Genomic DNA, 17,326 nt, shown 5'->3' with positions numbered 1-17,326 from the left:
GGCTTTATTTAGCATCATCAAGATCTCTCAGGGTTTGAAGCCCCTCCACGTCTCACACCTCTTTCACATCCCGGAATTAGCCGGAGCAGGGAGAGACAGGGGAGGAGTCGGTGGGTGTGGCCTGCTCAGGGAGCCACGCCCCACGCTCAGCGTGAGGCCCAGCCTTTCAAGGCACAGTCCCCACTTCCCTCCGCCTGCCAGAAACCAGAGGCCCTGCCTCACCACACATTTGCATGAACCTGAAATGACGCTTTTCATGACTCGTGACTCCTCTGGGAGGCAGAACAGACGCCATCTTCCCTTTCTGCAAAAGGGGAAACCAAGGCACATTCACTCAATTCCTCGGATATTTATGGAAATCTTTCTCTGCGCTATGTGTACGAATTTCCTCTTAAGGGGCGAAGGGTGGAAATGTGAACTCAAATGACAGTGAAATACTATTTTATACCCATCCATCTGGCCACAATTTAAAAGTCTAGTGACACCAAGGGCTGGCACAAAGGTGGGGAAACAGGCACTTCCACAAACTGCTTGTGGGTGTGAATCAGCACAGTTCTTTGGAGAGTCATTTGTCGATCACTAGTAATTAAAACACGCACAGTCCCGCCCACTGCTGAGCAAATCCACTTCCCCAGAGAGAGCTCTGCTGTCCTCTGCAGGAGGCACTCACTAAGTGTGGCTACGGAGCACGTGAGATGGAGCACGTGAGCCGCGGCTCCTCCAGACTGAGAGGGGCCTTAAGCGTAAAATCCACACTGGGTTTCAATGGCTTAGCACATAAAAGAGAATGTAAATGGCCTCATTAAATTTCAAATATTGCTAGCATGTTGAAATGACATTTTAGACTTATTGAGCTAAATACAATATATTCTTTTAAAAATATATGTTTATCGGTTTCAGAGGGAGAGGACAGGGAGACAGAGAGAGAGAGACAGGAAAATATCAATTGGCTGCCCACATGTGTGCCCTGACCAGGGGTCAAACCTGCAACCTTTCGGTGTATGGGACGATGCTCCAACCAGCTGAGCCACCGGCCAGGGCAATACAATATATTCTTAAAATTGATTTCACCTGTGTATGTTTACCCCTAAATACTAGATTAGATATGTGGCTACTATAAAACTGTCCATTATCAATGTGGCTCACATTGTATTTCCACAGGAAAGCTCTAGAGGAACCTGCATGTGTGCGTCCACCGCCTCGCTCCCCCTCTAGCGGAAAGACTGGAAACAAGTGCTCACAAAAAGGGAACCCTCCCATGCACTGCAGCTCAGATGAGTGAATGGGGCCTACAGGAAGGGACACCGACAAGTTTCAAAACAACGGGCTGAACTGCAAAGTCCAGAAAATATGTACACGTACGTCCATTTAAAAAGCCCATGCAATGCCATGAAAAGGTACAGATATGTAGTGAAAAGACAAACTGCAGCCCAGAAGGCCACACACCAAATTCATGCCAACAGCTGCTCCCAGGATGGAGGGAAGGGCAAGAGGAAGGGGGGGGGGGCTGCCCCTTCATCTGTGATGCTTTATTCTTCTGATTACAGAGTTCTGCCCTGTATCTTCAGACTCAACATCTGTTCATTCTGGGAGGTGAGAACATGGTTGTTTGCTACACTATTCTCTAGATGTTCTGGTTTACCCTCTTTTCAGTGATGTAGCAAGGAGGTTCAGCTGCTGGGGGGCTTCCTCAGGGCTCCCACCAGAGTGCTGCCCTGAGCCCTACCCTGGACCGCTCTGCTTTCTGCGGGATCCGTGTGCCCCTCGGGGACCCAAAGAGGTGCAGCCAGGGGCCTGGAGCAGCCTGGGCAGAGACAGAGCCCAAGGAAGCTGACAGTGGGCTCAGGAAAGCCAGAGGGGGTGTGAGAACTGGGATGCTTGTGGAGAAGCCAAGGTCAGAGCCATGCAGGACTCAGCCCTCAGACAGGCCAGACTTCCAAAAAATAAATAAATAAAACCGACCACCACCAACAAACATCTTGGGTAGGGCAGGAAGGGATGGCATTTGTCTCCTTCTCCAGGGGAAAGTACTGGCCCAATGGTGTCCCCCAAGCTACAGAGGATGTGCTAGCCAGTGGCGTCCTGAACCAAAGTAAAAATCATTGCTATTCTTCCAGATATGCATTCTCCTGTCTCCCTTCCCACGAGAAGAGTCAAGGCCGGATGCTCAGTTGGAACACTACCTCCCACCTCACTGCCTAAGGGAGCAGCAGGAGGTGACCCAGACACAGGAGCCTGGGCAGCAGACCTGAATGCAGGGCCACCAGCCATCCCAGGCACTGTTGTCTCCACGAGACATCCTCACCTGTAGGGCCCAAGGCTCAGCCTGCCGGGGCTGTTGACTGGGAAATGGATGTTGCTTGGAAACAGCAGCCTGGCACTGGGGTGATTTCATAAAACAAACAGCAGACATGCTAATTCCCTTCTCCATGATGGATAATCAAATACTCGGAGACCAGCGGAAAACACGTGGTCAGATGCCCGGCCTGTCCTGGCTCCACCCAGGCCTGCCGCCCCAAGGGCTTCAAATCTCAGTCTGTGATGCTGGGGGAGGGAACGTAGGTGGCATATTCATGTCCAGGCCCAGGGAGCTGGGACCAGAATGGGGGACCCTGGGGACAGCAGGGTCCAAGTGACAAAGCTAAACAGGGAGGTGCAGAACATGGTTGTTTGCTACACTATTCTCTAGATGTTCTGGTTTACCCTCTTTTCAGTGATGTAGCAAGGAGGTTCAGCTGCTGGGGGGCTTCCACTACTCTCCAGGGTAGGCACCCTCCTGCTCTCAGTTTTGGTCTCTTCTGCCCTTCTGAGGGCTAAAGAGAGGCTGCCTCAAGCCAATTAGCTCAGGTTTCTGGTGACAGAGTGTCTCTGAACGGGTGACAGGGTGTCCCTGAATGGGACCGGCTCCAGGGCTGCCAGCACCAGGCACAAGGAACTCCCTCGCAACACCTCCTGGGGACCCTCCCCCCAATAAAGTCAATAATAGTAACAACAGCAACGACAACAGCAACAACAGCAGCACCGACAATAGCAGTGACCATGGCTGTCTACTGAGTATCTGCTAACTTACTGTGTCCCTGGCCCTGTTCCAAGCACTTGTCAGGCAGTCCTCACAAGAATCCACTGAGAATAAACACTTCTGTGATCCTCATGTTCACAGATGAGGAATCCAAGTCACAGAGAGGTTGGGTAAGTGGCCCGACGACACAGGTTTCATCTGTGGCAGACCCGGCTCAGACCCAGCTGTGACCTGGCCCTAGAACCTGTGCTTGTCCCTGTAACACTGCTGGCCCCTCAGGACGCAGACCTCAGGCCCTGTGACATCTCCCTCAGTGCCCTCCCAAGTTCTCTGCGGCCCCAGTGCACGCATTCATTCATTCAGCACTGGGCTGGTTCTGGGGGTCTAATTTAGATGAAGTACGTACAGTCTGCCTTCCCAGAGCTTATGGTTTTGGGGAGACAGGTAGTTACAGTGTTCACCAAAGGGGTAACCGGAGGGGCCGCATTCGAGGGGCTGGGGAAGGCTCCTCCAAGGAGGTCACTTCTAAGCTGGGAACTGACCAGGTGAAGCCAGATCAAATAGGGAAGGACATTTCACGCAGCTAGAGTCACAAGTACAGAGAGGTCAAGAGTGCCTGCAATGTGAACTGAAAACAGAAAGTTCAGCCCTGGCTGGTGTAGCTCAGTGGATTGAGCACTGGCCAGCGAACCAAAGGATTGCAGTTCGATTCCCAGTCAGGGCACATGCCTGGGTTGCAGGCCAGTTCCCAGCAGGGGATGCACAAGAGGCAACCATACACTGGTATTTCTCTCCCTCTCTCCTTCCCCTCTAAAGATAGATAAATTTTAAAAATCTAAAAAAATGTCTAAAAAAAAGTTCAGTGTCAAGGTTATGGGGGAGGCAGCAGCCAGAGGCAGAGTGTGGCCACAGGGTGGCATCTGAAGGGTCCCCTAAGCCATTGCTCAGAGCCTGGTCCTCATCCAACGGACAAAAGGGAGCCACTGAAGGGATTCAAGGGGGAGAGAAGGGAGGCCCGGTGGGGAGTTCGGATAACTCTTCTACTCTAAGGTGGAGGTGGGAGGTGGACGGGGAGGTGGGCCTGGAGGCAGGAGCCAGTAATGAGGCTACAGCCACTGTCCAGGTGAGGCCTCAGAGCTGTGGGAGAAGGGGACAGAGGAGGGAAAGTGCCAAGTCTACGGGAGTCCCAGATGGCCGCAGGACAGGATAGGGGGTGTGGCCGCACCCCCTGAGGTAGAGGCAGGAAGAGCAAAGGACTTAGAGACAATGAGTTCAGTTTTGAACACGCCAAGCATAAAGCCCTGGGAGTAGCAAAGCAAGTTTTCTCCAGTGCAAGGGAAGTCCAGCCTGTCCACTCAGCCCATCCCACCACCGCAAGGGAGGAAGAGGAGAGACACTGCTCCCGCCCCCACCATTCACGTCTAAGAACAGCGGCCACTGATGCCCACCTGTCGGGCTGGCAGAAGTTACCGGGCAGGGGGGGAAGTCCAGGGGAGAGCCGGGTGGGGGGCCCCCATGGGTCTGGCCGAGGGTCCTCCAGGGGACACAGCCAGACACAGATACAGAGCTAGGGGAGAAAGTGTCTCGGAAGCCCTGGGCACGTGAGGAGCCATGCCAGCCTTCCCAACCCTAAGCCTCCCGATAATCCTATCCGCTCCGGCCTTTTCCCTCCCCTGCAGCAAATGTCTGAGGTCTCAGGTAAGCAGTTCCCGCCTGTCCACCACACACATGCCCCTGCTGTGCAGGGCTAGGGGACCTGAACCCCAGCAGGGAGAGAAGCAGTGCCCCGCCAGGAGCATCTCTGCACATGGCCCGCCTCCAGCATCCCTAGAACACCCGAGGCTTCTCAGGGAGGCGGGGAGGCCCGGTCCTAGGCCCAGGCTTTCTTCCAGGCCTTGGAGAGCTCCAAGGAGCCCCGGAGGGCTGGGGCTGACTGGTCCTCACCCCCACCAGCAGCTCCACTGAGGCCCTGGATAAGGACCCCCCATCAACGTGACACTCACCAACTTCTGGAAGAGGTGGCCCATGGTGACCTGGCTGTCCCACTGCTGCACCTTGGGGCAGAGGTTGTCGTAGAACTCCTTGTGGATTTCGTAGATGTCCTGGATCTTGTAGAAGATGGTCTCGATCTGCTGGATGGTAAGCACGGGCTGGGAGGTGGTGGCTGTGGCCTTCAGGGGCTTCATGGGCTGGGAGAGAGGAGGAAAAGGAGCGGGCAAGTACATCAGCATCCGCAGGCCAGGGCCCCGGTTAGCCCTTCCTGCTGCCTCAGTTCTGCCTGGACAAGGCTGCGGACGGCGGGGCTCCTGAAGTGTGGCTCGCATCAAGTAGCTGCTGTCCCAGGCCCCGACACGTGCAAGTACAAGTGCAAGTGCAAGTGCAAGTGCAAGGAGAGGGGGCCTGACAGCCAGGGCCGGCCCAGCAGCCCTGCCAGGCCCAAGGGTGGTACCAGGACATGTAGCCCCACCCCTCACCCGTGGCTTTCTTCCACAGGGATCTTACGCTGTCCGTCATAAGCTCTCTTGCCACCCCTCAGTGGCAGGGACCAAGGAACAACACATGATTCTAGGGCTTGGGAACAGAGTCTTGAAGAGAATCAGCTGTGCTGATATTTCAAGTCACTGTCACTTTGTCCCGAGAGAATGAATGGGAGGCACACGTGCCACCGTCCTGCTTCCTGTACCCGTGGTGGACCCTGCCAAGGGACCGCACTGATCTTTCTCACTCAGCCTGGCTGCAGTCTCAGACTCTTTCTCCATGCCAAGGTTGACAGACAAAATGAAACCTATCTGTCCTCTCTGTCGCCCACACGCAGATGCTGCATGGCCTGAAGGTGGAGATGGGGAGAAGGCAGGCAGCGGGCGGGGACCCTCGCCCAGCGCTGGCTCAGGCCTGAGGCCACCACCTTCATGCCCGGCTGTGGGACCGTGGGACTATGGGGCTTGGATGCATTTTTTTCAGTGTGATTTTCCGTGTCCTCTAAATCACCTTCAGGGAGTGATTTAGAAACACCAACTCTATCACCAGGAAGAAACAAACAAACTGATCCTGAAGGATAAAGAGCTCCTCATTTGGTTGCCCTTCCTTTAGCCCAAAGTCCAGACTTCGCTCCAAAGGCCCTCCAGGCGACAGGGTCCGGAAGCCGCCACAAAGTGAAGGTGGGGGGTGGGGCGGGGGGGCACGTCCCCCTGGAGTAGAGAAGCCCAAGTCAGACACCGCTGATGCGTGGATCGAGGCCTCTGGCTTCATCTGGGCCACTCTGGAGACGCAGGGACAGCCAGAAGCCACGAGGGTAGGTGTGCACTGACTGGAGCTGTCCCCCACCGAGTCAGAGGAGTAAGCAGTGAGCTTCTCAACAAGGGAAGCATTGTAGCAGGGGATGGGTGAGCCGGCACTGGACTGGAGGGCACACCACACGCACTGGACTGGAGGGCACACCACACGGCGGGGGACTAAGCCATCACTGGCTCACTCTAAGAGATGACCACCAGCTCCAGCTGGCCACAACCACACCACTGCCAGCCAGGCCTCGCTCCATGCTCCCACCTGTCGCACTCCAATGGCAGCAGAGCCCAAGCCTGCCCACGAGAAGAAGTCCTATCTACTCAGATACCCAGCAGTTCTCCAACTCCTGGCCTCCTGGTCCTCCCAGCTCTGGAAAGGTCCCGACATGACGAAAAAGGCAAGAAAAAGCAGAAGCCCTCCTTCTGACGCACTGGGCGCGGAAACCAGCCAACCCTTAATGTCCAGCTCTTTGCTAGGGAGCAGGACGGGCTGCGCCGTGGGTGGTGCCGGCCAGGCCGTGTGGGTGTGGGTCCCAGCTCTACCACCTAATAGCTGTGGGCAAGTTCGTCACACTGGGGAGATATTCCCTTCTCAAGAACACTAATGGGAAAACTAAAGCCATTAACTATATAAAATAATTGGGTATGTACCTAGTACGTAGAAGGCAATCACAAATGCGGGCTGCTACTATCATCACGACTCACCTCACAAATAATATCCCAAGTGCCTAACAATGCGAGGCTAGGCTGGGGCGGGGGTTTGCAGGGGCGGTGGTCTGCGATTCGCAGGTCACTGGCCCCATCGAGTCCGGGCGACAGACAGAACACCAGGAAGTAACTGCGCACACGTGCAAGGGGGGAAGTAGGAAGGGGGTGTTCCGAGACAGGTGCTGGAGGGGACATTTACCCTGAAACGGAGACTCGAGGGCAAAGGGGACAATATTCCAGGAAGACTTCCTCAACGCCCCAGCCTGAGGCGGGAAGAAGCTTGGTGGGTGAGAGAGGAGCCGGAATGGAGCCAGAGGCCCGTGTGCAGTGGGCCGGACAGCAGGGAGGGGCCTACGGCCGGGCTGGAGTCGGGCGGGGCAGCGGCCAGGTCGCAGCAGGGGGAAGAATGCAGCTTCTAAGCCCAAGCCATGACCTGGCTTTCCCTGGAGGGATTTAAGCAGGGGAATGATGGGGTCCAGTTTTCTTTTCAGGAGATTATTTGTACGACTCACAATCCTTGCTCTGGAGAATGTTATACTCTATTTGGGTAAACTGGACCAACACAAATGAAACCCCTCAGTGGACAAAGCAAGACGGGGCATTACCCAGCTTGGACTGTGAATATCAACCGATTGGTCTCAAGGTTGTGCTGGTGCAACTTGGAGGGCCTCACAGAGGAGGTGACAGAAATAGGCCTTGAAAGTTGGGAAGATCTGGGCAAGTAGAGAGGTGGGGCCTGGGCAAGCATGTCCGGCAGGGGAGCAGAAGGAACCAGGAGCCAGGAAATAAGGAATACTGCTCTCCCAGCCCCAGGTGGCGGCCACACTCGGCTTCAGGCTCCCGGCACTCCATGCAGGGGCACTGTCTCAGGATCACTGCCATTATTTACGCTCTTCTTCTGCCCAGAGGCTGACAGAGCGTCCAAGTCACCACACAGCCCCAGAACCACTAACCCCTGCCCCTGCCACGGCACTGTCTCCACCAAGAGGAGAACGAAGGAAATAGGGAGAGAACAGCCCTGGGACAGCACAGGAGTCAGGATTTCTCAGAAGCTGCTGGGGAAGCACCGTGAGCACTGGTAGCAGGACAGGCTGCTAGTGCCCTGCTTCCTCCTGAACTTCCCACTCTGCTTACAAAAGGGGAAGAGATGGGTGCTCTCTGGGGGCAGGCCACACGGACAGGGCCTGCACTGGCGCACTGGGCAGTTCTCGGGACCTTTGGTCTTAGCTCTGATTTCACTGGTGGGGAGGGGAAAGTGCCAGGTGTGTGCCCTGGCTGCCTGGAGACCCTAGAAGGCAGGTCTCTTTCTCTGGTGCCGCCTGGAATACAGACCTCAGGTGGTTCGGGCGAAAAAGCACAGGCAACCGAGCACCTCCTCCTCTGCCCGGGAGGAGCTGGCCAGCTTCCTCCTCTCCCATCCTCCGGGAAGCCTGCAGCGGAGGGCCAGGGCAGGGCTGTCCGTGTTACCAGGGGGAAGGGGTTTTTCAGAAGGGGTCCCTGAGGGACCTGAGAGCCTACCCTGGCTCTCGCTGTCCTGTGCAGTACTTCTCAGGAAGAAGGGCAAGGTGGCTCTAGCTCCTGGTGGGACAGTGCACAGCCATTTGTCTGCTCTGTCCTCCGGCAATTTGCCGTTAGAAACTGGGGGAAGAAATCTGAGGCCCACTTCCTCTACCTCCCACCCCAGAAGGCCTGCAGGCAGCGGGCAAGGCCTGTGTCCTAACTATCACCTCCTGATCCCCAGGGCCCAGGCAGAAGAACACCATTAATCTATTTCACAAGATAAGCAGCATGAGCACCACGGGCCTGGGAACTGCAAACGAATGCCAGAGTGACTGAGAGTCGCAGAGAGGAAGGCCAGGCGAGGCCTGGTTGGTGGTGGGAGGTGCTGTAGATGACGATGCAGCCGGGCTTGGTACCCAGCTCATCACTCTGGGTGGGGGTGGGGGCGGGAGGGCGCAGACAGGATGGATGCAGAATTACATGCATTTACTTTGTCTCCACTCCCCACCCCAACCCAGACTCTCAAATCCACTCCATTTGTAATCTGAGCCCACCAGGAACCTGGAGGAATCCAGATGACCAAGCCTTGCCCAGCCAGCAACCGGGGGCCGGAACGGAGGCTCCGGTGCAGAGTCCCAGTCTGTGCTTGCGTGTGTACACAGTCCTGGGTACACACACCTAGCCCTAGGCCTATCAGGAAGTGTTAAGCTGAGAACAACCAAACACATTAGGAGCAGAGCTGTGGGCACGGGGCGGGGTGATGCCTGGGAGGAAGAAGGGAGCTCGGAGACTGCAGAGCTTCTCCTCTGAGGTCCTTTGTCAGATCACCCCAAAAAGTAAAGGGCTTAGCTACTAGGCAACTAAGAGGGGAGGGCTCCCAGCTCAAGGAAGGAGGAAGGCTTGGCTCCTTATCTCCAAGGCTTATCAGCAGAGGCAGTGGCTGTGGTGGGTCCTGCCCCCTCTTCCTGGAGCCCTCCAGCCACAGGCCAGGCCTCCCAGTTGGTGTGTCCCTCCCTCAGGAAAGAACCAACCCCGGGGCCCACGGAGAGGGGAGAGGAAGGGCCTCAGACTCACAGTTTTTGCCTTTGGGGCATGAGCTGTTAGAAAGGCGAGGTGGAGAGGGAGTGTCTTGGCCCCTAAATTTGGTGTTATCTTTGCTGTGACAAACGGAAACTCAAGTCAGTCCCAATGACAGATGAGGACCAACCGCAAGCTGGAACCAAGAGTGGCAGGCTTCGCCTCCCCTTCCCTCAGGACAAGGGTGTGTCGATAGAGACAAACAAACAAGCCCAAACCTGCACTCTCTCCCTGCACTGGAGAAAATAAGACTGTCAGCTAGGGCTTCGGCTCAAAGCGCTTCCTGTACACAGCTCGGGTACCAACTCACAGAATCCCTAGAACAAAGTCAAGTCTTCAGTGTCTTTCACCAGTTCTGTGACTTTAAGTAAAACCAATTTGACCATGGGCTAACTAACGGACACGCAAGAGTTGGGTTTCTGGGGCATCTCATCAACAGTATGACAAGGACTTGCTGCACTAACACCAGTATACCCAGTTTGCAGATGGAGAAAACGAGGCACGAAGGTTCACTGATCTGCTGGAGGCCTAGAGCACAGGTGGCAAACACAGGCCTGCGAGATCCAGCCTGGCACCTTGTTTCTACCCGGGGCAGCGCTGAGCTCCTTGTCCCTAGTTAAGGAGCAGTTACATTGATCCAGTCCTAAAATGACATTCAGCCCTTTGAAGGCAACATGAGGCTGATGTGGCCCCGGGTGAAAATGAGTTTGACACCCCTGGCCTAGAGGTAGTAAGCGGCCAAGTGGGGATCCACAGCAGGACCCCTCTTCCCTCGTTTGAACTCCTTCCAAATATGCCTCTGATTTTGGTACAGTAATTCATCGTTTGTAAGTTGTGTCTCTCGTGTACCTGACTGGTCATCTGCCTGTCCTCCGTCCTTCAGTCAATGTTTGAGTGCCCGAGCACCTGGCTCTGTACTAGGTCCCGAAAGATTGCCTGGTCTTTCAAATCCCAGGAAGAAGAGAGAGAAGTTACTGGTATTATTCTCACCCACATATGAGGAAACTGAGGCTCAAGGCAGTTACACAAGGCCCGCCCAAAGCCAGTGGTTTTCAAGCCCTACAACACATGTAAAATATGGTATGGGCCAGTATGTACACACATGCATACACAAACATACAACAAACCACAAGCTTCAGGAAACGTATGTGATATGTGCTATTTTCTTCCTCACTTGTATTTAAATGTGGGGCCAACCACCTAATGGCCAGATGCGTGATTTGCTCAGCAGTGCAGTACGTCTATTACTAGTGGCAGAGCCGACCCTGCCCCAGCTCTGGCCCTAGACTGAATCCCCGTTCATCTATCTGCCTCACTGGAAAACACTGCTGTGCGCCCTGACAAACTCCGAGGGAGACTCACCGCAGACTCAGTCCAGCGTGTTACAAAGTATCTGCACACGTCAATCATTTTTCCTTGGCTAATAAAGGCCAAGTCCCCTGGGACACTGAGTGACAACGTCTCATAAGCACATAAATCTGTACCTTATAATTCTCATAAGAATGAGTCTCTACTGCTCTGCATCTACATTTCTTCTCAGTCCTCATCTGAGGATATGTTCAGATTAGACACAGAGATTAGACACAGAGAGAGAAACACCAATCAGTTCACCCCGACCGGGAATCGAACCTACAACGTTTTGGTGTATAGGGCTATGCTCAAACCAACTGGGCTGCCCGGCTAGGGCTGCATCTACATTTTTTATTCCCCCTTTTTACTGGTAGCATCTTACGTCTCCGACTGCAAAGCACCCACGGGGAGAAGAACTTCACATGCCAGAATCATGCTGTATAATCTCCAGACACACCTAATAAGCACTTTCTTCAAAGGCTGAAACATCCTATACCTGTGTAGTACTTTTACTTTTTGAAAACATTTTAATAGCCTTCCCCTGCTGGTCAGATTCTCACAGCAATGCCCCCATCTTGGAGAGGAAACTGAGGCGCCTTCGTGAAGGGCTGGGGCTGGTCTAATGCCTCAGGGCTATGGCATGTCTCCAAACAGCACAGAGAACCCTCCACCTCCCATTTCTGCCATAGGGCCTTGGGGCCGTGCAAATGGCTCACTGTCGCAGGAAGGAGGAAGGACAGGACCAGCAAGGATGGAGAGGTCGCAACTGGATGGACCGATGGAGACTCCCAGAGCACAGCGGGGAAGCAGTGGGTAGAGCCTCACATGGGCCAGTCGACTAGCAACGCCCGTGCCACGGTCACGGGTGATGGGGAGTTTGCCACCCCCAACCTAGCTGTGCTTCTTCTCCTGCCTTTCCCAGAGCAGGTAATGGAGAGTGGTGGCCCTCTGCGGCAATGGCCCTGGCTGCAGTACCTGCAGTACCTGCCCACAGGGAAGGACTGGTTCGGATCCTCCTTCCTTTCCAACTCCAACAGCAGTTTAGGAGCATGACACTGTCCAACAGGGAGGGGGACCAGAAGGGCCCAGAGCACATACTCACCAGCAACAGGGCTTCCAGCTGGTTAATGTAGATCTCTTCGCTGGCCAGGAACCCTGAGAGAACCAGCTTCCTCATCTCCAGGCCTTTCCCTGCTTCCACCTGTTCAAGAACAAACCAAAAGCCAAGAGCTCATGAGAAAGGAGGCCAGAATCCTGACTGGTCTGTTTTCTGGCCTTTAGGCTTTCTCTATCACTTTAGTAGGAGATAAATGCCAAATATACTTATTACTGAAAATTTGGCAAGTACGAAAATATAAAGGGAAAAACTACCACCCACATTCCTACACTAGCATCTTGCTTTGTTTCTCTCTCATCCTTTTTTCCTCCTTTCCTTACTTGATACCCATCCGCCCATCCATCCACCTAACTCAACCATCTAACAGTGAGCGAGACAACCGAGGACCTGGCCTCATGTGGGAGGGGGTAGTTTGATGGGGGGCGCAGTTGAGAAGGGAAATCAGAGCCATGACTGAGGCGGGGCACAGTCACACCCGAGGGGAGGAGGGCAGGAGGGGCTCCCAGAGGAAGTGAGGGCAGGGGTGGGAAGAATGGGGTGAAAGAGCCATGGGGACCCAGCTGTGTGGCCTTTTAGCTGCACCTCTGACTGCATCTTCCTGTCCCCAGGTTCAATTCACAAGGAAAGGTGGCAGCTGTGGGGCCCCCCTCCAATCCTGACCACCTCATTTTGTAAGGCACAGGCCCCAGCTGGCCTCCTGCCCCTACCCATCTCCCCATCCCTACGGTGGAGACCACGCCCCAGATAGCCTTGAACGCCCACCTTGCTAATCTCTTACCAAGACTCTTCCCTCCTGACCCACTCCTTTCCACTGCTGGGGTGAGGCCCACAGCACCTGCTCTACAGGCCGATTCTCCTGGCCCCGCCTCCTCTCCCTCCACTTCATACACCAAAGCCGATTAATCTTCAGAGTACACCCCCTCACACCTGATGTCTGTCAAGGACTGAGGATCAATACTGTGAAAGGTGCTTACCTGGGGACTCAGTTAGGTTATTCTTTCAGTTACTTATTCACCCGACAAGTATTTACGGAACGCCCACCAGACCCTCGTCTGAGCCCCACCTCTCCTTGAAGGTGTAGCCCAAGCCCCTGGCCTGCAGCGTCAGCTCTCACACTGGAGTCTCCGGCACGGGCCCTCAAACCTGTGAGCACCCCATCTCGTTACCTGCCTGTGGGGTCTTGTGGGGCATTCGAAGGGCCTGCATCACACTCCTGCGCACGTCCCTGGAGCCCAGCACCATGTGACACCCCCAGCGTGCGGGCACCCAACGTTTACTAAGGCCCATAAGTCCTTTCCACGTTCTCAATTGCCCTTCGAATGCCTCGCCGAGGTGGGTGCTGCAGTTTTCCATTGTGTACAGGGAGACAGACAAGACTTAGAAGAGGGATGGGGCTAGCCAAGAGTCTCACACCCAGAAACACCAAATCCCTGCACTTCTCTGCTCCCACAACCTCCTCTCTCACTTTTTCAAGCATCCTCCCAGGTCCTGAGAAGAGCAGCTTTCCCCCAGCTGCTTCCCCTTGGGGGCGGGCGGCAAGGGGGAGTGAGTACTCACCAGCTCTCCCACTAGTTCCCCAGGTGAGACTCTTGACCCTTGGCCTTCCATTCGCAAGCCCGTTAGCAGATCTGTGCTGGAGGCTGCTGCCCACCCCCGCCCCCACCCCCAGTCTCTGAAATGGTATCTGACCCTGTGATAGAAGAACAATGTCCTGCCCAAGAGGTCCACACCCTAATCCCCCGAACACCTGCCCGTGTTATCTTATAAAGCAAAAGGGACTTCGAAGATGTGATTAAGTGAAGGATTTTTAGATGGGAAGATTATCCTGCACTATCCAGGTGGACGCTGTGTCACGAGGGTCCTATGCGAGGCAGGCAAGAGGGTCAGAGGAAAGGTGCCGTGACCCAGAAGGAGAGGAGAGAGGAGGGGAGACTGGCAGGGCACTGAAGATGCTGAGCTGCTAGCTTTGAAGATGTTCCATGGGCCAAGGAACACGGGAAGGCCTCCAGAAGCCAGAAAAGCCACAGACACAGACTCTCTCCCTCAGGGCTTCCAGAAGGAATGCAGCCCTGCTGACCCCTGTAGACTCATGTGTAAGGGCATAAGTATGTGTTGTTTTAAGCCACTAAATGTGTGGTAATTTGTTTCAGTGGCAGTAAGAACCCTGCATGGGCGCCAAACTTTGGGGAGGGACGACAGTTACTTACTGATGGCTTCACAAGTACCAGGCACTGTCCTTTAAGTTTTCCATGGCTTCACCCACTGAAACCCCACACTCCAGAAGGTGTTACCATTGTTCTCCTGAGTCACAGACCGTGGAAACTGCCGCTGTCTGGAGCTGTCCGCATGGCAGGTGGGCAGCCCCCGCTCCCAGGAACAACATCAGAGCCTGGAGCAGGGCCCTGCCCCTGGCGGCACACCACACAAACCCTGCGCTTCCCCAGCATGACCAACAAACGGGAGCTCTTCCCTGCTCCGGGGGCCAGGGGTCCCCTGCTGCGCCCCATTCCCCTCCTGTTCCCTGAGAACTGAGGATTTGTCTGAGGTCCTGGAGGTCACTACAGCAACACTGTGACCGTAACCCCAGAGCTGGCTGGATGAGGACCTGGTGGTTCACAGCCCTCTGAGCCTTCATCCACTGGGGCACGAGCACATGCCCCTGTGTCTGGCCCATTTCAGCAAGACCCACCCACTCCTTAAGAGACTTCCACCTCGGAGTCCGATCCTGAAAGGGCTCCCCAAAGGGATTAAAAAGTCACCCCCAAGAATCCCCAGTCTGGGCCACAATTACTCTGAAGTTTGGGCCGGCGTGGGGGTGGAGGGGACGTGAAATTCCAGTCCGTACATTTTATCACAACAGGGCTGCTCTCCATGGCCACCAAAAACCTCTTCCATCTTTTCTTTGCTTTCCTCAGACCCCACATGTTCCTGGTGTAGAATTACCTGGAAATTCACAATTGTTTCTTGAAATTTCTTGAGTTCATTATCATCTAATAAAATATCAGGGCTTAATACTCACTCCTTCGTGCCTCACGAGGTGCCAAGCACTGTGAACACAAGTGAGGGAGACAGTCTCCGTCCCCAAGAGCCCTGCAGAGGGGCCCCGTGCCCAGCACCCCCAGGGTGCGTGCTCTGGGGTTCGGGGACGCCCCCCCAGCACAACAAAGCTGTCTGCCCAGGAACACTGTCCTCCCTTAGCAAAGCTTAGGAAATGCGGCCACAGTGGGCTCCTTTGCCTGAGCATTTTACACCATCTGCAAGTCTCCAAAGTCTGTCAGCTCGAGGCCCCTAGATCCAACAGGTCAAGTCACTCAGACTGGGACAGTGACAAGTGAGGCCAAACCAGCTCTGCCTGGCCTACTACAGTAGGGACTAAAAAAAGCCTCCAAAGGTTTGGTTCTAGGCCAAGCCAAGGCACGGGAGCTGTGATCTCCTCCAAGACAGCGATGAGGACTGAAAGGCCACCTGTCATTCAGACCCGTAGGCCAAGCGGCTCCCCATCAGCAGAACTCAGCTCCCGGCCCCCACCAGTCTGCAGGGAGCACCCAGTGGGCTCTGCTCAGAGCAGATGTTACTGGGTCTAGGGGCTGTGCCCCTACCTGGCATCCGCCTCAGGCTGGCCAGCACTTCTCCAAGTTGACAATGCAGGGAATCCACCACTCTCTCTCCTCTCCTTGGTGCCAGGCACTGGGGAGGTGCCTTCCAGCAAATTCCTCAGAGATTAGAGAGCAGAGAACAGGGGAGGTGGGAGGGGCGGGCTGGGGTGTGGGGGAAAAGCAGAAAACTGTACCTGAACAACTATAAAAAATTAATTAATAGCCCTGGCTGGTGTAGTTCAGTGGACTGAGCATTAGCCTGCGAACCCAGATATCGCGGTTCGATTCCCAGTCAGGGCACATGCCTGGGTTGCAGGCCAGTTCCCAGCAGGGGACCCACGAGAGGCAACCATACATTGATATTTCTCTCCCTCTCTCCTTCCCTTCCCCTCTAAAGATAAATAAATAAAATCTTTTAAAAAATAAATTAATAAAATAAAATTATCGAAGCAAAACAACAGAAAAGAGCAGAGAGGACAGGAGCAAATGTTGGCAGGTGGAAGGAGCCCAAATCCCACTCTTTCCATGGTGGGTCCCCGCATTCTGGGTACCTGGCTGCCTGAGGCTTTGGGCAGGCCCCGTGGGATCCAGGAGTGTTTCTGAACGTCAGTCATTCCTATCCCACCTCCCCAGTGTGGTCACGCTCACACACCTGCCGCGCCATTACTCAATATTGTTCTTTACAACAACTGAGGTCTTAAAAGCACAGCCTTATCCCATGTATGACATACGACATCATAGAAAAGAGGTACAAATCACATGTTTTCTAATATACATTAACGTATATACCTAACTATATACCTAAGTGCAAAATCCACACCCAGATGTCACGTAAAATCATCTCTCAAATCACCACATACGTGGCCCCCACTTCGAGAAACACCCAAGTGGGGGCCCAGGCATGCCCACCGCTGCCGGTGGAGGGGGAAGAGATCTGGGCAGATGCAACAGAAACGCAGGCCTTTCAGACAATCCATTAAAAACTGGCACAGGATAACACCTGAAGGGTTAATCTGCATTATAAAAGGATTTTCATTCCTGACGAATGAGTTCCCTTAAATAGCAGCATTTATATTGCAAGGACTCTATTATCCCTACATACCTTTAAATAGAATTGTATCAAAGCTTTCTGGAAAGTATACGACACTTTACAGCTGGGAGGTGATGTTGGTATCAGTATTCACATTATTATTAGTTTACAGACCACATGTGAGTGTGGGTTGCAAGACACAGCAAGCTTCCGCTCTGGAGAAAACCACCGCCATCTTCACACCTGTCCACCCCCCCTCCCCCCGAAGGTGAAGCATCTGAAAATTACACTGAAAACAGGATTGATTTATCGGACTGGCATCCGGGCACATGCTCAGGATCATGACAACTATTTAAGGTGAGGACTGCTGAAGTAAAGTAATAGAAAAGAGAGGACATCTTGGATTCCTACCAGCTGCTGAAGAGAGTCTATCTCGCGACAGCCTGCCAAGGCGGCCCGAGGCCAGGACAGGAGCAGCGCACTCTCCAGAAGGGCCCCTCGACCACGCACGCACGTGCACATGCGTCTCATGAGTCCAGCCTCGACTCCACAAGAGGTGGTTCCCCTTCCTGTGAACGTAGTCCCGTCCTACCAGAATCCCTCTCACAAATAGCCAACCTATCAGATGCAGAGTTCAAAACACTG

General features: G+C 54.4%; 1 protein-coding gene across 4 annotated transcripts in view; it reads right to left on the bottom strand.

Moving 5' to 3' along the window:
• Positions 1–17,326, bottom strand: part of ABR (ABR activator of RhoGEF and GTPase) — a 174,481-nt gene that overhangs the window by 58,870 nt on the left and 98,285 nt on the right. For all 4 annotated transcript variants that reach the window (XM_037070144.1, XM_037070147.1, XM_037070145.1 and 1 more), the window contains 2 exons: positions 12,041–12,139; positions 5,023–5,208 (listed from right to left, as the gene is read on the bottom strand). In XM_037070144.1, coding sequence (XP_036926039.1) covers positions 5,023–5,208; positions 12,041–12,139 — 285 coding nt within the window. The remainder of the gene's footprint in view (positions 1–5,022; positions 5,209–12,040; positions 12,140–17,326) is intronic.

This window comes from Sturnira hondurensis, unplaced genomic scaffold (assembly GCF_014824575.4).
Source record: "Sturnira hondurensis isolate 20B ecotype Veracruz unplaced genomic scaffold, ASM1482457v3 Scaffold0018728, whole genome shotgun sequence".
NCBI lineage: Eukaryota > Metazoa > Chordata > Mammalia > Chiroptera > Phyllostomidae > Sturnira > Sturnira hondurensis.
Note: the sequence above shows the minus strand (reverse complement) of the source record. Positions and strands in the feature narration are given on the sequence as shown.